The sequence below is a fragment of the Gekko japonicus genome, unplaced genomic scaffold, assembly GCF_001447785.1.
Source record: "Gekko japonicus isolate JY-2015 unplaced genomic scaffold, Gekko_japonicus_V1.1 scaffold2717, whole genome shotgun sequence".
NCBI classification, from domain to species: Eukaryota; Metazoa; Chordata; class Lepidosauria; order Squamata; family Gekkonidae; genus Gekko; species Gekko japonicus.
Window position 1 is genome coordinate 96,297 of NW_015165905.1, and position 19,746 is coordinate 116,042.

General features: G+C 52.1%; 1 protein-coding gene across 1 annotated transcript in view; it reads left to right on the forward strand.

Moving 5' to 3' along the window:
• Positions 1-870: 870 nt before the first annotated feature.
• Positions 871-19,746, forward strand: part of LCMT1 (leucine carboxyl methyltransferase 1) — a 22,628-nt gene continuing 3,752 nt past the window's right edge. The window contains exons 1-8 of the mRNA XM_015411379.1: positions 871-1,102; positions 5,358-5,449; positions 5,614-5,735; positions 6,803-6,879; positions 9,399-9,460; positions 14,565-14,667; positions 15,703-15,823; positions 18,731-18,832. Of these exons, the coding sequence (XP_015266865.1) occupies positions 1,011-1,102; positions 5,358-5,449; positions 5,614-5,735; positions 6,803-6,879; positions 9,399-9,460; positions 14,565-14,667; positions 15,703-15,823; positions 18,731-18,832 (771 nt within the window). The 5' untranslated portion in view covers positions 871-1,010. The remainder of the gene's footprint in view (positions 1,103-5,357; positions 5,450-5,613; positions 5,736-6,802; positions 6,880-9,398; positions 9,461-14,564; positions 14,668-15,702; positions 15,824-18,730; positions 18,833-19,746) is intronic.

The following is a 19,746-nucleotide window of genomic DNA, read 5'->3' on the forward strand; positions in this document are numbered from 1 at the left end:
TGAACCGCCGGACCAAGTCTCTTCCTACCCGGCCTCCCGCCGCAGCCGGAAATCGCCTCAGCCACGTCCGGCTCTCCCAGAAGTGCGAATCACATGACGGCCTACCGTCTGTTTGGCCAAATACCTCATGCGGCTGACCCGCCGGACCAAGTCTCTTCCTACCCGGCCTCCCGCCGCAGCCGGAAATCGCCTCAGCCACGTCCGGCTCTCCCAGAAGTGCGAATCACATGACGCGAGGGGGGCGGAGCAAAGGGAGCCCACGCGAGGCATCCGAGCACTTGCCGGCAAGAGTGGCGGTCGCGGGCAGCCGCCACTTCCGGCTCCCATTCGACAGGCATTTCACCCCCCCCTTCGGAGTGCGGGCCTGTTGTGGGGAGAACTGGTCCCCGGGTGTCCGCTTGCCTCTCGGGGGGGGGGGGGGCCCCCAACCCCCCAGGGGCAGTGCAACCCCCGCCCCCAAAGCTACTCCACTCTAAGCCTCTAGGGCAAAAGGACACCTGAAGAGCCCTGCTGGGTCAGACCTGTGAGAGGGTCCCTCTAACTCCAGCCTCTCCGCATTACAACAACCCGGCGAGGTAGGCCAAAGAGGGTTTGCCCGGCCCCAGGCCGCCCAGCGAGCTCCTCTGCCCGAGACCACCGGAGTCCTTACCGCTTCGGGGCTTGTTCAGCCGCCCCTTCAGCTCAGCCCAGCCTCGAAACGTAGCACCAAAAAACCGTTAGAATATGTTAAAGCCTCGACCCTGACTGACACCGCCGCCGGCCAATACAACGCGCCGACGTCACAAGCGGGGGCAGGGCCCGCTCCCTCCGCACCGCCCAATGAGTGCGTCCCCCGCCCCGGCCAATGGGAGCGCGCGTTGCTGGCGGGTGGGGACGCCGCGCTCCTCCTCCTCCTCAGGGGGCGCTCTCGGCAACGGCGAGGCCGTCATGGGCGACCGGCGCTTCCCCGCGGAGCTGCTTCCCCGCTGACTGAGCCCCCCTCCCGGCTCCTCCCCGCCGTCCGCCCGGCCATGGCCGCCACCTCACGCGAGCCGCCGCGGGACGACGACGTCTACGACGAGGCCGTGAGGGGGACCTGCGACGACGCCTCCCTCTGCAAGCGGTGAGGGGCGGGGTCTGGACCAGGGGGCGGGGCCAACCTTGTTCAGCCTGTCCCGCCCCCTTCGTTCAGCGGTAGACTGCCCCTGCGCCTGGAGGCTCCATTGAGCTGGCAGCCACGGGTGGAGCTCGCACCAGGCGGGGCCAGAGGCCAGGCTGGTCCTTTGCAGTAGCCAAACTACTTAGAGGGAGGGCTCAGTGACAGAGCGAGCATCCGCTTGGCATGTTGGAGGTCCCAAGTTCAATCCCTGGCGGCATCTCCAGTTAAAAGGGACCAGGCCGGAGGTGATGGGAAAGTCTTCTCCGCCTGAGACCCTGGAGGGCTGTCAAGAGGGGCCGTGGCTCAGTGGAAGAGCCTCTGCTTGGCACGCAGAAGGTCCCAGGTTCGATCCCTGGCAGCATCTCCAGTTAAAAAGGACCAGGCAGGAGATGATGGGAAAGACCTCCGCCTGAGACCCTGGAGAGCTGTCAAGAGGGGCCGTAGCTCAGTGGCAGAGCCTCTGCTTGGCATGCAGAAGATCCCAGGTTCAATCCCCGGCATCTTCAGTTAAAAGCACCGGGCAGCAGGGAATGTGAAAGACCTCCACCTGAGACCTTCGAGAGGTGTAAAGAGGGGCTGTGGCTCAGTGGCAGAGCCTCTGCTTGGCATGCAGAAGATCCCAGGTTCAATCCCCGGCATCTTCAGTTAAAAGCACTGGGCAGCAGGGAATGTGAAAGACCTCCACCTGAGACCCTGGAGAGCTGTCAAGAGGGGCTGTGGCTCAGTGGCAGAGCCTCCGCTTGGCAGGCAGAAGGTCCCAAGTTCAGTCCCCGGCAGCATCTACAGTTCAAAAGGACCAGGGAGGGAAAGACCTCCGCCGGAGACCCTGGAGGGCTGTCAAGAGGGGCTGTGGCTTAGTGGCAGAGCCTCTGCTTGGCACGCAGAAGGTCCCAGGTTCAGTACCCGGCAGCATCTACAGTTCAAAAGTACCGGGTAGTAGGTGATGAGAAAGACCTCAGCCCCAGACCCTGGAGAGCCCCTGCCAGTCCGAGTAGGCAAGACTGATGGACTAAGGATCTGTTTTAAAGGGGGCAAAAATTCTACTTTGTGAGCTGCTGGCATTAAAGTTGTGAGCGAGCAGTTTGGCTGCTGCATAAATTAGTTTGCTCCAGAGCCATCCTGCCAGAGCTAAGACAAAAATGCGTGAGCTAGAGACTAAAAAATGGAGCTAGCTCACACTAACTCAGCTTAGAGGGAACGCTGGGCATGGCACAGTGGAAGACCCTTTGCATTGCATGCAGAAGGTTCCAGTTTCAATCCCTGGCACACACACACACACACCAGTTTAAAGGTTTACCTAGCAGGTGATGGGAAAGACCCGTGCTTGGGAACCTGAAGAGCAGCTGCCGATCTGAGTAGGCAATACTGACCTCGATGATCTGATTGGATATAAATCCAGGTGGTCAGCGGTGTTGGTCTGAAGCTGTAGAACAAATTTAGACTGTGCGTGTACTGGTTATGATTTTATTCTTTTATTGGATTTTATGTACGGGCCTGTGCCCCTTGTAAGCCGCCCTGAGCCCGCTTGCGGGGAGGGCGGGGTAAAAATGCCTAAATAAATAAATAAATAAAACATGGCAGCTCGTACCTCAAATAAAACTTTGTTGGCCTTAAAGGCACCACTGGACTCTAAATTTGATTGGCTATAAGGCGGCTTCATATGTCCTTTTGATTGGCTATAAGGCGGCCTCATGTGTCCCTTTTGAGTCGTATTACATTGCTTATTAGATGTCTCATCCTGTTTGATTGCATTGACTTAACACTGTGTAATCAGCCTCGAGTCTAAGCTGAAAAGCAGAGTATAAATGATATAAATTAACAGGGGTCATTTCGTAGAAAAAGAGGGTGCAGGAGCTCATTAGCATAACTCATTAGCATAGCTTATTTGCATACACCACACCCCCTGACATCACCAGAAGTGTGTTAGAAGGCAACACCAACAGTCCAGGCAGCACTGGACTGTTTTGGATTGCTAGCTATGGGGGGGGGGGGAGAACGTGCAGATCTGTCCTCGCAGAGGAGGGAGAGCTTGTGCCTGAATAAAACTTGGTCTTAAAGGTGCCACTGGACTGTTTTGGACTGGGGGGCAAGGGGGAGCTCTGCAACTTACCTGGCTGTTGCTTGCTCTGACTGAGGGCTGCTGGGAGCAGGGGGTGGGGCTTGTTGCATGTGCCCGCCCCCTGGGCTCTTTACTGCCAGAGCTCCACTCCTGTGCACTCCTGCAGGAAATGACCCCTGTACATTAAATAAATAAATAAAATCTGGCACTTAGGGGTAGGCCTCGCCTGTTCCTGGAGGTTCCATTCTGATGAATAATAGTTGAGAACTGTTTTCTGCAACAGCCATTGCACCGTTATATCAGAGGCGGTGTTCCCTCTAAGCTGAGCTACTGTGAGCAAGCTCACCGTTTTTAAGCCTCCGACTCACGCATTCAGGAAGGATGGCTCCAGAGCAAACTAATTTATGCAGCAGCCAAATCGCTCGCTCACAACTTTAATGCCAGTAGCTCACAAAGGAGAATTTTTGCTCACAAGACTCTGCAGCGTAGAGGGAGCGTCGAAGGGTGAGATAGCAAAGGCTCAATGTCTGCTGCGGGAGAGAGTTGTTAGCTATTGTGGATCAGAAGAGAACCTCCAAATAAATAAATAGAATAATCTTTTGACTTGCCACTTCTTTGTTGGTCGCCCATGAAGTTATTATCCATAATTGGAGTATCTTAGAACCATTTTTTGGAATCAGTGTCCCTTCATGCGCTTAGGTGGGGAATTTGTTGGGGAAGGGAGCCACAGTTTGTACATGTAAAATATAGGGAAAGGGCTCTATTCTGCAGCCAGTGTCCATACAGAGGGGAGGGGAGATGTGTGTGTGAAAGCAGTAAAGGTGAGGTGTTTTCAGGGGAGGGTGGAATGTGGGTGGTCACACACAGGGGTGCCTTATGGGTTTCAGAAGTCAGTGCATGTACACCTGGGGTCCTACACAAGTGAGTCTGACAGAGGGAAATTGCCCTGGAGCTGAGCAAGGGGATGATTGGTGAGAGAGTGGATGTCCAAAGATGCATGTAAAAATGGAGGGGCTTGCCTATTCCCAAAAAAGTGTATGTGTGTCAGAGATCTGTGGGAGGGGAGATCCAAATGGCTTGATCCCCTTCAGTCTGCAAAGACGGGATGTGTGGATGGATGTGGGCTAGTTGGGCTGTGGCTAGAGAAGTAAAATTTCCGGAAATTTTGAAGCTCAGAAGAAAACTTGGTTTTTTTCGGGGGGAAACGGAAATTTTCGGGAAAATTGAAAAAAAAATGCTACATTCTAGATTGAAAGTCATTCTGTTACTTTAGGAACATAAAATATGACTATGGACATTTTTACTTGGCATGAAATTATCACAACTAGCATATTAGAAATACAGTGTATCCAAACAATTATTTCAAACAGAATACCCACCCACATGCAAAAACAACACTGAAACTTTTTTTATTTTCTACTGACAATCGCACCTCCTAAAGGAAGAAATGCATCTTGTTCTTGCATTGGAGGGTTCAGTTGGTAACCTAGGACTTGCTTGTCCTCAGTGCACAGAAATTAGATCAATCTGATACCATATATATATATATATATATTGGAAACGATTTGGAAAATATTTGAACACCTTGTCTTAAAATATTTTATTCATCATGTTAAAATAAAACATTCCATAATCATTTTTTTTCCTTTTTTCAATTTTTCCTATTTTTCTGAAAAAAACAAAAAGGCTTCAGGAAAAAAACGGGGAAAAAACGGGTTTTTTCCCCGAATTTTTCAGGGGTTTTTTCCGGGCCTTCACATCTCTAGCTGTGGCTCAGTGGTAGAACAGCTGCGTCCCAGGTTCGATCCCCACCATCTCCAGCTAAAAGACTCATGGCATGGGTGATGCGAAAGACTTCTCCCTGAGACTCTGCCAGTCAGAGTAGACACGACTGATCTTGTGGTCTGTCAGCATAAGCAGCTTCTTGTGTTCCTGTGAGGCTGACCTGATTTTCTTCTATTCCGTGCACAAAAAGGTGCTATGCCTTACACACCACAGGCTGAGTTTCCCTTAGGATATTGGGTTACTCTCCCAGTGTCTTTATGTAGAACAGTCGCTGGGGTATGACATGCTGTTTGTTGAAGAGTACAAGGAAACAGCCAACCCGCCGGAGAGCATTTATTCTGTTTTCCTAATAGCTTCTTTCTCTGTCACCATCAGGTATGCTGTAAGCATCGGGTACTGGAAAGATCCGTACATTGAGTATTTTGTGAGACAGCCGAAAGAGAGGAAGGCGCCTGAAATCAGCCGAGGTAAATTGGGGAACCAGCATGAACCGAGGCCGTGTCTGTTGCTTTGTAAGCCCAGGTCTCTTTGGGGGGGGGGGGAATATCTGTTGCAAAGAAACCCTTTCTCACAGAACTGAAATATGTGTCTCCGTGTTGTTGGTCTTACTGGCTTGTTTACATTCTGCTAGGATACTATGCCCGTGTCCATGGCGTCAGCCAATTGCTGACAGCGTTCTTGAAGAAGACGGAGTGCAACTGCCAAATTATAAACCTTGGTGCTGGCCTGGACACCTTGTTCTGGAAGCTGAAGGTGAGGTTGCTAATAGGGGGGAGAACTGAACAAAAGCTCGAGGGTGTGGCCGCCCACAGGGTGTTCTCTGAAGGTTGCCGCTTGAACATCTTTGTTTGCTTTGATGCATGTCTCAGAGCGGCCGGGAGGCCAATGAGGGCTGTCTTTCGGTGGGATTCTGGGATTTCCCCCAGATGCTTATCAGTGGGAAGTTCATCTGGAAAAATTCTAAACCTCCAACAGTGACCCAATGGATGCATAAAACTTGGGATATTTTCATGCTTGAAAAATTCTCAATCTATGACTCCTCCCACCAAATTGAATGTGAATTTTATAATCCTTTTAGCATATGGTACCCAATTTTGGACAAAATAGATCTAGACAAGTTCAATTGGGAGAATATATCGGAAGCAAAATACAAAATAATGCTGTTTAATTAAGTACAAGTCACTTGCTTTTACTATTATTGTCTAATATGAATCTGTCACAAAAGTAATTATTATACAAGTTATATTGGTATATGCATTTAGAAATGTTTTGTCAGCTGCCATCCAAAGTATTGTTATTTGCAAAATATTATACCTAGCTTATGTACAGTGTAGACTTTTTGTTTTACTCTCTATGTTACCAACCTGTTAATCTCTTTATTCTAACAGTTTGTAGTTATTATGTACCAAATTAAAAAGTTAATAAAATGTTCTATTTAAAAAAAAAATCAGTGGGAAGTTCATTAACAGAAGAGGAGAGTTCCCTGAAAAAAATGGCTTGCCTTGCTGGTCCCATTTTCCCCACTTCACGTGAGGGAGATTGGATTTGTGCTCGGTTCATTTGCAGGTGGTGGTTAAGACCTGCACCCTGCATGGACAGGTTGTGCCCTTTAGCACATACCCTGGTTGCCTCTGCCTGTGTGCACAGACTCCCCAGCAGATGTCAGTGCGGGAAGGGTTTCCAGGAAGTAAAGAGTTTGGAAACCTGCGTGACAGAGAGCAAAGTGCAGGGAAGAGGGGCTGAGTCCTGTACTGTCCCGTCCCCCCCGCAACTGTGGGTTCATAATGCTGAAAGTCTGGGATTTTTTTTCCACTTCTTAGGATGAAAATTTGCTTCCCAAAAAGTATTTTGAAGTCGACTTCCCAACTATCGCAACCAGGAAGATCCACAACATCAAGTAAGTCTCTCGACGTGCCGTCATGCTTGAACTTCACCAAGGCCCAGTTTTGCACGTAGAGGAGAAGGCGACGGTAAATTTATGGACTCGGCCTATTCAGACTGCACATAGATAGCTCAAGATGTCTGTCTGTAGCAGTAGAAAAGAGCCAGGGTCCAGTAGCTCCTTAAGGACTAACAAAATAGGTGGGCAGCGGATGAGCTTTTATGAGTCACTATCTGAAGAAGTGGGCTGTGGTGCTCCCTCGAAGCCGTGGAGTCTTGTGAGCAAAAATCCTACTTTCTGAGCGACTGGCATTAAAGTTGTGAGTGAGCCGTTTGGTTACTGCATAAATCAGTTTGTTCAGGAACCATCCTTCCCAAGCAGAGACAAAAATGTGTGAGCCAGAGGCTTTAAAACTGTGAGCTAGCTCACACTAACTCAGCTTAGAGGGAACACTGGCGGTGACTGACGAAAGCTCATCCCCTGCCACATATTTTGTTAGTCTTTGAGGTGCTACTGGACCCTTGCTCTAGACTGCACAGAGGCAGATTTCGCTTATTTTCTGTTCCATAAAGGGCTCTCCGTAACTGGAAAACCTACACAGTGGTGAGAAACAGCTTCTGCCTCCTCTATTTCCTTCTTGTTTTTCTCTTATTAGGGCGTTTTTAATCTAGGGGAGCATTCAAAAACATCATCCTTCCTGATCCTCTACCTCCAGTGTGAACTAGCATAGCCCATTCTACCATCTGTAACACTCCCATTTCCCTGCACGTGTGAACATGCATCAGAGGAACTTTTTACCCCCTGTTTTGTGTGTGTGTTTTAAGAAGAGGGCATTAGAGTAAATCTGATTATATCACAGCCAATAATCCACAGTAGTCACATCACTTTGAAAGTTAGCTGCTTCATAATGGGTAGAAAGTAGGCTAAAACAGAGGCGGGGAAAGATGAAATGTTGATATTTGTGGATATCGACCAAGGGCTAGGATTTTATCAGCATGCAAAAGTTGCCTTGAATTCTGGAGAATCACACTGCATGTTGCTCTTAAATTCATCTTTCTTTCTCGTCATCTGAAGTTTCCTAGAGCAAAGATCTGTCGCCTCCGGCCTGTGCAAATCCGTGCAAAGGGTCCATGAGGTGTAAGCCTTGTAGGAGCCCTGCCCTTTAGAACAATTCCTGTCATCTGCCCTCTTAAGCATTTGGCTTCTGTCTTGGAGGCATTGCCCATAAGCAAAGCTTCTGCAGGGTTCCCGATGGCTTTCCGGAGATCACGGAAGTCCTTTCCACCTTCCGGTTGATTTACAACACAACCCTTTGCAGATTTACTCCAGTCTGAAGTCACTGGGTTCAGTAAGCTTAGACTGGAATAACTTAGCAGAGGGTTGCACTGTTAGCCACTTCATAGTTGATGGGCTACTTGTGATCAATGCCCCCTCCAAGCTGTGGAGCCCTGTGAGCAAAAATTCTACTTTGTGAGCGACTGGCACTAAAGTTGTGAGCGTGCAGGTTGGCGGCTGCATAAATTAGTTTGCTCTGGAGCCATCCTTCCTGAGCAGAGACAGAAATGTGTGAGCTGGAGGCTAAAAAACGATGAGCTCGCTCACACTAACTCAGCTTAGAGGGAACATTGCTTGTGATGTACCTGCTAAAACTGCTGCATTTGAAATGTGGGGTGTTTTGTATTGTGGGGTCTGTCTGTCTCTCTCTCTCTCTCTCTCTCTCTCACACACACACACACACTAATTGTACCTTTTCATGGTGTGCTTTTTTGTTTGAATTTTATCATGAGCAGTACCAAGAGTTCAGAATAGGCTAGCAAGGGGGATATACATTGTCAAACAGGCAGTGTTTTGTGTATTGACCCCACTAGGGGTTGCCAGAAGTCAATCATGACTTCCAGGCACACACGCACACACACACACACACACACACACACAAAATACTCACCAAAAAAGAGAGGGGGAAATGTTTTCTAAGCCTCTGACAACTGGCAGAGAGTGTCTTGGGCCCTCTGAGATCCTCTGTGCCTACAGAAGGGGTGTTTCCGACGCTGGTCTTGTGGTTAATCTGCTGCTTGCAGCATTAATGTTGGAGCAAAATCACATGTTAATTTTGCGTAACAAGAATCAGTAGTGGAATTGGTGGGAAGGGAAATGTGCATCTGCAGAACCTGGCTTGTGGGAGGAGCTTCTGGGAGCCACACCTCCTTCGTCGCGGGCCTGTGGAGGTTCCCACTGGCTTATCCAGAGTCCCGCTTTGGGGGATTTGAGAGCAGAAGAAGGGCCCTGTGCAGATCTCTCCCTGTGGAAACCAGGTGCTGCTTGCGCAGCCCCCGCCCCAAACAGCGCAAGGGGGCAAACCCTCCTTTTCCTCCCAGAGTTTGGGTGGCTGCTTTTGTTGGCTGCCCTGAGGACTGGTCAGGCCTCTCCACAGCAGTGGGCGGGTGTGTCTCGCGAGATGGGGGGGGGGACGGAGGCTCTAGAACGTGGCTCACTGGCTCTTTCCCCCCCCCCCCGCCTCTTGTTCCCTCCTGCAGATCGAAGCCTTCCCTGTCAAAACCAATCATGGAAAGCCATTCAGGGGAGTCTCTCCTAATAGGTGAGTCACTTAAAAAAAAAAAAAAAAAACCACCCATCAGGGTTTTTTTTCCCAAAGCCGCCTCCTCGCTCCCTCTTGCTTTGTGAGCATGTCGTTAATCTTTCAAGTAACGTTCCGGAGAAGGAAGAAGGGGATCTTGACCTCTTTCCCCTCCGCCCCTTGCGTTGTATTTGTCTTCCTCCTTTTCTCTCCAATGGCTTTTGGTCGGGAATGCTGGCGTTCAGCTAGGGCATTCTCTTCCCTCCCCCTTTTGTGTCCATCTCACAGCCCCCGATGATTTGTCGGCTGCTCTTTTTGTGCTGCCGGTGCTAAGGCGACTGCTGTGTGCGGGCCGGCAGGCGGGCACAGCTGCCACCGCCGTCCGCCGTGCCCTGTAATGGCACCTGCCTTTATCTGCACGCTCCATTGGAGTTCGCACAATGGGCTGGCAGGGCCCTTGGTTCTGCGCTGCTTCCCCTACGGTTTCATCGGGTCAGCTCCTGGGGGGCTTTCTCAATGCTGCCCGACCGCGGACACCCCCGCTCCCTCCCTCTCTTGCCCACGCAAGGCTAATGCCTAAAAAGGGCCCATTGATCCATTTCAGGCTGTGGATCAGAGGGGGTGTTTGGAATGAGTCAGAGCTGGAATCGTCCCACAGGAATACCTGTGGGAACAAAGAGCCGTGCTGATCTTGGGATGGAGGAGGGGGGTGAGTTCTGGAAAGGGCATCTTATGAGTTTGAATGGAGACTCAGGGTCGCCTTCCGTTTCCCCCGACAGAGCTCTTCTTCCTGCTCTGTTGTCGCCCTCCGGAGGAAATGGTTGGCCACCATGTGAGACAGGAGGCTGGACTAGATGGACCCTCACTGGTCTGATCAAGCAGGGCTCTTCTGATGTTCTTATCAGGGGAAGGCCTCAGTCTCCCTGCCCTGTTGCTGGCCCTCCAGAGGAACTGGTTGGCCCCTGTGTGAGACAGGATGCTGGACTGGATGGACCCTCACTGATCTGATCCAGCAGGGCTCTTTTGAGGTTCTTATCAAGGGAAGGCCTCGGCCTCTCTGCCCTGTTATTGGCCCTCCAGAGGAAATGGTTGGCCACTGTGTGAACAGGAGGCTGGACTAGGTGGACCATTGGTTTGATCCAGCAGGGCTCTTCTGGGGTTCTTCTCGGGGGAAGGCCTTGGTCTCTGTGCTCTGTTGTTGGATGTCCAGAGGGCTGGGTTGGTGGCTGTGTGAGACAGAATGTTGGACTGGATGGACCCTCCCTGGTCTGATCCAGCAGGGCTCTTCTGAGGTTCTTCTTGGGGAAAGTCCTCGGCCTCTCTGCCCTGTTGCTGCCCCTCTAAAGGAACTGGTTGGCCACTGCGTGAAATGGGATGCTGGACTGGATGTACCCTCCCTGGTCTGATCCAGTGGGGCTCTTCTTGGGGGAAGGCCTCGGCCTCTCTGCCCTGTTGTTGGTCCTTACAGAGGGACTGGCTGGCCACTATGTAAGATGGGATGCTGGACTGGATGGACCCTCACTGGTCTGATCCAGCAGGGCTCTTCTGGTGCTCTTCTCAGGGGAAGGCCTCGGCCTCTCTGCCCTGTTGTTGGCCCTCAAGAGGAGCTGTTTGGCCACTGTGTGAGACGGGATGCTGGACTGGATGGACCATTGGTCTGATCCAGCAGGGCTCTTTTGAGGTTCTGACGTTCCTCCCCACCTCTCTTTCCATTATTGGGAACACGGGAAGGGATGATCTTGCGCTAGGTAGCCCGCTGAATATGATCTTAAACAGCATTCTGGGGTCTGACCAGTGGACAGCCATTGCGTTGCAATGAACTGGCCTCGCGAGACACTTGTAGCCGTCAGCTCGGGTTCTGCGTGTCTTCCGCTGGCCAAAGAGCTTGGCGTCCCTGCAGCACCATGGAGCATCCATGCCTCGCCTGGCTTACCTCCCATCGCCTCCCATCGCCTCCAAATCTGCTTTTTATGTGAAGCTTTGGGAAAGATCAAAGCAAAGCCATGTGATTTCCGGGGTTCTGCCCACATAGCAGCCTTCTCCCCCCCCCCCCCCCCCCCCCCCCCCCCGGTCCCCACGCTGGCTTTTTCCTCCCACCATCACCAGGGGGATTTTTGTTGTTTTTTTTAAATGGGAACTGGAGAAGTAAAGCTCTAGTCCCTTTTGCTGCAGAGATACAAAAGGGAGGGCCTTTTTTAAAACTGCAAACTGGGGATTCAGAGAACCGTAGGTACAGATTAATGGTATTAAATTGGTGGTAAAAATGTGGGGAAGCCCTGGTGGCGCAGAGGGGGAAATGGCTGGGGGACCCGGGCAGGGAAAGTACGGGGAAACCTGCCATGCGGAAACCCCGCTGCCCTTGTGCTGTATCAGCAGCAGCAGCAGTGGGGAAGCCAGGCAAGCCTGTCACTGCGTGGGAAACACCCAAGACTGCAGCAGACACAGTGTTTGAAACCCGGAGGAGGCAGAAGGCTCTCGATCCTGCCTCCCAAATGGGTGCTTTTTAACATTCCTCTGGAAACATTCCCACTGGTGGACCTCCTGAGGACACCTGGGTTTTGGCCACATGGCTTCTCTTACGTTCTTATGTGAATTTCTGCTCAGGGACTGGCTCAGTTCGCGCATCCTCTCTGGATTTGGGGGCTCTCTCGTTGCACTTGGGGGTGACAGGAAGAGAGCCAATGTTCCCTCTAAGCTGTGGAATCTTGTGAGCAAAAATTCTACTTTGTGAGCTACCGACATTAAAGTTGTGAGCGAGCGGTTTGGCTACTGCATACAGTAGTTTGCTTTGGAGTCATCCTTCCTGAGCAAAGACAAAAATGTGTGAGCCGGAGGCTAAAAAACTGTGAGCTAGCTCACACTAACTCAGCTTAGAGGGAACACTGGAAGAGACTCACCTTGTTCTGAGAGTGCTGTTCCATTTGCCCCTTTACATCACCTTGTCAGCTTCATCAGCTCCAGGCCAGGACCCAGGACCCCCAGTAACTCTGCACTTCCTGGTTCGGGCCCACAGAGAGCTCCTATCCCCACCCCCACCTCTCCTTCTTTTCTGGAGGCGGCTGCTGCTCCAAGCTGCATTTTGGCTTTCAAGCACATGCACAACGTCCACGTGCGCTCAGCAGTATTCCCCAAGATGGCCTCACAGTGCTTTTGTGCAGGAGTGTTTTTAACCTTTAGGCCGATCAAGGTGCTTTTCCCCGACGGGCAGGGTGAGACATTTGCCTTTTAATTAAAGGCAGCTTTCCCCCTTCCTGGGAGCTGTGGTGGCTCAAGTGGTTAAGACGCTGAACTGCAGGCTGTGGAAGGTCAGCAGTTCAGCAGTTCGAGACCCGAGTGTGCCGCATGACGGAGTGAACTCCCGTCTCTAGTTCCAGCTCCTGCCAACCTAGCAGTTCGAAAGTGAGAAATTGCAAGTAGATAAATAGGGACCACTTCGGTGGGAAGGTAACAGCGTTCCGTGCACCTTGGTGTTTAGTCATGCCAGCCACATGACCATGGAAACGTCTTCGGACAGCGCTGGCTCTTTGGCTTTGAAACAGAGATGAGCACCGCAACCCTAGAGTCGGACTCGACTGGCTTTCGAGCAAGGGAACCTTTACCTTTACCTTCCCCCTTCCTTAGTGCTTTTCCCCATCGATCGGCTGCCTGTTGATCACCGGGTGTCTTGGTACGTGTGCCGGGTTCTCTGTTGGCTCGATTCCGTCTCTGATACAGGCCTTGTTTTGGCGCATCTCTCTCTGTGACAGGGGAATCCATTGGCTTCCTTTCCTCACAGTCCCAGAGTCTTCCTATCCTTCATCAGCACAACAAAAGTTTTATTCTGGGTATAAGCTAACCCTTCTACCCGGAATTAAACTTTGTTGGTCTTAAAGTGCCACTAGACTCAGACTTTGTCCTGTTGTTTCAGACCAACATGGCAAACCACCGGAATCTTTTTTTTTAAAGTATTTGTGTTCTTTGATGTTCCTCTGGCAGCTTTTTCTGGCAAGCGGTTTCTTCCACGGGCTTGTAAAACCTCCTTGTTTGCTCATGGTTTTAAAGGCAGGTATGAACTTTTCACCTGCTTTGCCAGGGATTCCTTTGGGGGGGGGGGTGCCCCACAGTTGCAGAACTCTCTTTCCTCGAAGAACCGCCCCAAACCAGAGCATCTTTTGGCCCAGGAGTTGAATCGCTTGTTTATGTCTGATCCTGGGTAGTTTTCGGTAGCTGGGTTGAGGATGGGAAACGCATTGTATTTTTTGGTATATTTCTGTGTGTTCACATGTGCCTCTTTGTGTGTATATACACACAGAAACACACGCTTTTAAGCTACTAACTGAGCTGAAAATTAAATACTTGATAAATGGCTTCCTTTTCGGGGGGTTGGGATAGAGGTCAATCCTGTGTAAGTACTAGATAAAGTTATCTTTTTAGTTTCGTTTAGTTAGGGTAGGGAAATCTCAGGTGTCTGTAAATGCGGTAGTGCAGACTTAGGGTGTTCTTGCAAGGTGGCCGAGCTGCCCATAATCCAGAAAAGCTCTTGTCTAAGAGGCAGCCATTCTAACTCGGGCTGTTCTCTTTCAGAAACAAGGGAATTTGTTTAGTTCAGTCTTTCAGTTAGGTTTACCGGGTTACTAGTCCCCACAAAGTTGTACTAACTGGCTTGTCCACGCATACCTGTCTTAGTAATTGGTGGCCTGAAAGAGAGAAAAGAAACCGTGGGTTAAGTCTCCCTGTCATAAGAACATAAGAGACGCCAATGTTGGATCAGGCCAAAGGCCCATCCAGCCTAACACTCTGTATCACACAGTGGCCAGAAATACCAGGTGCCATCAGGAGGTCCACCAGTGGGGCCAGGACATTAGAAGCCCTCCCACTGTTGACCCCCCCCCCCAAGCACCAAGAAGACAGAGCATCACTTGCCCCAGAGCCCCTATCTATACCTTGTGGCTAAGAGCCACTGATGGACCTCTGCTCCATATGCTTATCTAATTCCCTTTTGAAGCCGTCCATGCTTGTAGCCGCCGCCACCACTTCCTGTGGCAGTCCGGTCATTTCCTGTCCGGTCACCTCAGGGCGATTCTGCCTTGCCAAAGCAAGTGATGGTTTTTCGTGAGCCTGATTTTAATGGCAAATTTCCCTGCAGACGCTCACAGTCTGGACTCCAGCCGGTACGCCATAATTGCCGCAGACCTTCGAGAATTGCCAAAACTAGAGGAAAGTCTGAAGAAATGCAGCATGGATCCACAGTAAGGTGTTGCTCGTGGGAATGACTGGGGAAGTGCAGCCTGTGTGTGTGTTTGTTTAAAAAATTATTGCTTTGCTTAACCCTGGCCAGACGGCACAGAACGGAAGCAAGGCTCCTTGGGCTGAACTGACTTTTGCTCCAGCATTGGGCAGAGTCTTTCCTTCGCTTCCCTGTCTTGGTTTGGGGCTCAGTGTTTTAGGTACGTGTGAGGTCAGATTGTCTAGACTGTATTTCTTACTTGAGAGCAGCTCCTAAAATCACCCCTGCCCCACCCCAGTTTTGGGCAGCCAAGGAGAGGCAGATTTGCTGGCAAATTGTACTTATTTCCCTTCTTGAAGAAGCCGGATTCACCAGTTGTTGTGAGAAACAGCAGGTCTGTCTGCAGTTCTCTTGAACCCCTTGGGAGGGGCCATGGCTCAGTGGTAGAGCATCTGCTTGGCAGGCAGAAGGTCCCAGGTTCAGTCCCCACCATCTCCAGTTGAAAAGGCCCAGGCAGGAGGTGATGGGAAAGACCTCTGCCTGATACCCTGGAGAGCTGTCAAGAGGGGCCGTGGCTCAGTGGCGGAGCCTCTGCTTGGCAGGCAGAAGGTCCCAGGTTCAGTCCGCGGCAGCATCTCCAGTTGAAAAGGACCAGGCAGGAGGTGATGGGAAAGACCTTATGCCTGAGACCCTGGAGAGCCGCTGCCAGTCTGAGTAGACGAGACTAACCTTGATGGACCTGGGGCCTTATTCAGTATGAGGCAGATGGAGCCAAGATGTGATTAATGTGACCCCACCCCCCTCCCATGCAGCTGAAGTGTAACAGGATCCAGGTTCTTCCGGCAGAAGGCTTCAGCTCCCAAGGAGATGCCAAGATCCTCTTCTCTCCCGCGCTGCTGGGGGCCAGAAAGTGGGGCTGGTGCTCTCTCAGGGGAGGTTTCCCTTGTGGAGTCATGCTTCCTTTCCTCCCAAAGGAATTCTGCAGTGCCTGTGGAAGAGCCACTCTGACCTCGGTCTCTCTCCCTTTCCCCTCTCTCCCCCCAACCCATTTGTGAAGTCTGCCCACCCTCCTGATAGCGGAATGCGTCCTGATCTACATGACCCCCGAGCATTCTTCCTGCCTGCTCAGGTGGGCCTCCAGCACCTTCTCCGCTGCCATGTTTGTAAATTATGAGCAGGTAAGAAGGGGAGCGGGGCGCCGTGTCCCACACCTGAGATGGGCAGGGGAGCTCTTCTCTGCTGGGGGCTCTCCCGACAGCGAGCTCTCCGATGGGCAGCCGCTTGTTGCGGCTTGGTTGCTGGGGGCGGCTGCTGGCTTTGCGGGAACTGCCGGAAGGGCGGAGGTGCCCTCCTCCCCTCCCCCCCCACTTCCACAACGCAACAATGGAGAGCCGGGGTTAATTTTCCCCGGAGAAGAATGGCCGCGGCATCCGAGGTGGCCGAACACAAGGGAACGGCATTGTGCGCGGTGTTATGTAACTTCATGAAATGTTAATCAGCTGGCGCTGAGGGGGTGTGGGGAGCGATAATGGATCAAAAGTGGCCCGAGTTGAAAGGCAGTCCGTGTGCAAAGAGGGAGGGGGAGCAGGGCAGGAAGAGGGGGCGGGGGGGCGGGCGCATGTTTGGCTGGTTCCATGCGCTTCGGCGCTGAGCGCTCGGCCGAGTCCCTGGGGCGGTACAAGGTTTGGAACTGTTAAAACAATGATCGTCAATAAACACCCGCTCAATAAATGCCGTAAAGCCGAAGCGGTGAGACCGCAGGCTGCAGCAGAAAATAATGGATTAAAGAGCTGGCAGGGTCAGCCGTGAAAAAATTGGGATCGGCTGACTTTTTCCTTTTTAATTGGCCGAGGCCTGAGGGAAGAACAGTGTAGTCAGCACCAAAAGATCGTTAAATTTGTCACCAGGTGGGTGGTTCCCAGGAGGGCGAGAATGCACCCGCCAGGAGCCACGGCAGCTCTGCAATGCTGGCCCTGAATAGCCACCCACCTTCCTTGTGGGGATATTGGGGGGGGGGGGCGCTATGGCTCAGTGGCAGAGCGTCTGCTTGGCATGCAGAAGGCCCCAGGTTCAGTCCCCAGCAACATCTCCAGTTAAAAAGGACCAGGCAGGAGGTGATGGGAAAGACCTCCGCCTGAGACCCTGGAGAGCTGTCAAGAGGGGCTGTGGCTCAGTGGCAGAGCCTCTGCTTGGCGTGCAGAAGGTCCCAGGTTCAATCCCCAGCAGCATCTCCAGTTAAAAAGGACCAGGCAGGAGGTGATGGGAAAGACCTCGGCCTGAGACCCTGGAGAGCTGTAAAGAGGGGTTGCGGCCCAGTGGCAGAGCCTCTACTTGGCATGCAGAAGGTCCCAGGTTCAATCCTCAGCACCTCCCGTTAAAAAGGACCAGGCAGGAGGTGATGGGAAAGACCTCTGCCTGAGACCCAGGAGAGCTGTAATGAGGGGCTGTGGCTCAGTGGCAGAGCCTCTGCTTGGCATGCAGAAGGTCCCAGGTTCAATCCCCAGCAGCATCTCCAGTTAAAAAGGACCAGGCAGGAGGTGATGGGAAAGACCTCGGCCTGAGACCCCGGAGAGCTGTAAAGAGGGGCTGTGGCTCAGTGGCAGAGCCTCTACTTGGCATGCAGAAGGTCCCAGGTTCAATCCCCGGCACCTCCCGTTAAAAAGGATCAGGCAGAAGGTGATGGGAAAGACCTTTCTCTCCCCTGGAGAGCTGCCAGTCTAAGCAGGCAGTACTGGCCTTGAAATGCCAATCGTCTGATTCAGTAGGAGGCAGCTGCATGTGAGAGTTCCATTCAGGGGAGGGGCCCTGCCTCACTGGGTAGAGCCTCTGCTTGGCATGCAGAGGGTCCCAGGTTCAGTCCCCAGCATCTAGAGTTGAAAGGCTCTGGCAGTGGGTGATGCGAAAGACCTCTGCCTGAGACCCCGGAGAGCTGCTGACGGTCTGAGTAGACAGTATTGATCTTGATGAACCGATGGTCTGATTCAGTGTAGGGCAGCTTTATAGAGAGGGGCCATGGCTTGGTGGCAGAGCCTCTGCTTGGCACACAGAAGGTCCCAGGCTCAATCCCCGGCAGCATCCCCAGTTAAAAAGGACCAGGCAGGAGGTGATGTGGAAGACTTCAGCCCAAGACCCTGGAGAGCTGTCAAGAGGGGCTGTGGCGGAGCATCTACTTGGGATGCAGAAGGTCCCAGGTTCAGTCCCCGGCATCTCCAGTTAAAAAGGACCAGGCAGGAGGTGATGGGAAAGACCTCCGCCTGAGACCCTGGAGAGCTGTCAAGAGGGGCTGTGGCTCATTGGCAGAGCCTCTGCTTGGCATGCAGAAGGTCCCAGGTTCAGTCCCTGGCATCTCCAGTTAAAAAGGACCAGGCAGGAGGTGATGGGAAAGACCTCCGCCTGAGACCCTGGAGAGCTGTAAAGAGGGGCTGTGGCTCAGTGGCAGAGCATCCATACAGCTGCTGGTTTTTGTCTCCACTGCATAAGAAAAGAACCGAAGGCTGGATGGGTTGGGAAATAGGCAACGTGCCGCTCCCAATCACCCGTGTGTTTCTGTAGCTGTGAGGGGCAGGATCCTGGTGGTTTTTATGAACCATTGGGATTGAAGGGGAGGCTGTCAAAAAGCTTGGCTCTGTGCTAGATAACAAAGCTCCATTGTGCAATCCAGAAGGCGCAGGATCCTTGGGGTCCTGGTGGTAGGAAAACCACGGTGTGAGGAAAGATTTCTGGGTCTTAGCCAATGTTGTGGAGTCTTGTGGGCAAAAATTCTGCCTTGTGAGCTACTGGTATTAAAGTTGTGAGTGAGCGATTTGGCTGCTGCATAAATCAGTTCTGGAGCCGTCCTTCCTGAGCTGAGACAAAAATGTGTGAGCCGGAGGTGAAAAAACTGTGAGCTGGCTCACACTAACTCAGCTTAGAGGGAACACTGGTCTTGGCTGGTTCCTAAAACAAAGCGAAACGCCCTGAGAGGACGCGGTGCACGGGTGGACGTGTATAACTTGTGTAAGAAGTGAATGAAAGACTCCGGGCTTCTGCTCGGCTGAGGCTAGGGTGCTTTTCCCCCTCCGGTGAGTCTCCCGTGTCCTTCCTAGGTGAACATGGCCGATCGCTTTGGGCAGATCATGGTGGAGAACTTGCAGAGCCGGCACTGTAACCTGGTTGGTGTGGAGGACTGCAGAACTCTGGAGACCCAGGCAAGTCCCGCCCCCCTGGTGGGAGGGGCTCGTACCAATCAGTATCCAAACGGGGCAGTGGTTTCCTTGGGGGGGCCTACTTCCCCACCCAGCTGTGTACACCAGTTTGGTGCAGTGGTGAAGTGCGCGGACTCTAATCCGGGAGAAACGGGATGGATTCCCCACTCCTCCACTTGCAGCTGCTGGATGACCTTGGGCGAGCCATAGTTCTGTCAGAGCTGTCCTTGAAAAAGAGCAGTCTCTGTCAGAGCTCTCTCAGCCCCACCCGCCTCACAGGGTGTCTGTTGTGCGGAGGGGAAGGGAGAGGAGTTTGTGAGCTGCTCTGAGACGCCAAGCGAACGGCGGGGTATAGATCCCGTCTCTTCCTCTTCTTCTCTTCTTCAGCCTCTGTCCCGTGTTCCTTCTGAGTGCACCATGCAAGGGACTCTTGAATTTGATTGCCTCTCCCCCCCCCCCCAAATGTTGGCACAAAGGGATTCCCTCTAGCAGATCCTGTTGAAAAGCTGTGGCACGTCTTAGCGTGGGGTAGCCGGACACACACACAAACCCCTTCTCCACCATGTTTGGTGTAGTGGTTACGTGTGCGGACTCTAATCTGGGAGAACCGGGTTTGATTCCCCACTCCTCCACGTGCACCTGCTGATGTGACCTTGGGTCAGTCACAAGCTCTGGCACAGCTGTCCTTGTCAGAGTTCTCTCAGCCCCACCCACCTCACAGGGTGTCTGTTGTGGGGAGGGGAAGGGAAAGGAGTTTGTAAGCCACTCTGAGACACCTTTGGGTAGTGAAGGGCGGGGTATAAATCCAATCTCCTCTTCTTCTTCTTCTTCTTCTTCTTCTTCTTCTTCTTCTTCTTCTTCTTCTTCTTCTTCTTCTTCTTCTTCTTCTTCTTCTTCTTCTTCTTCTTCTTCTTCTT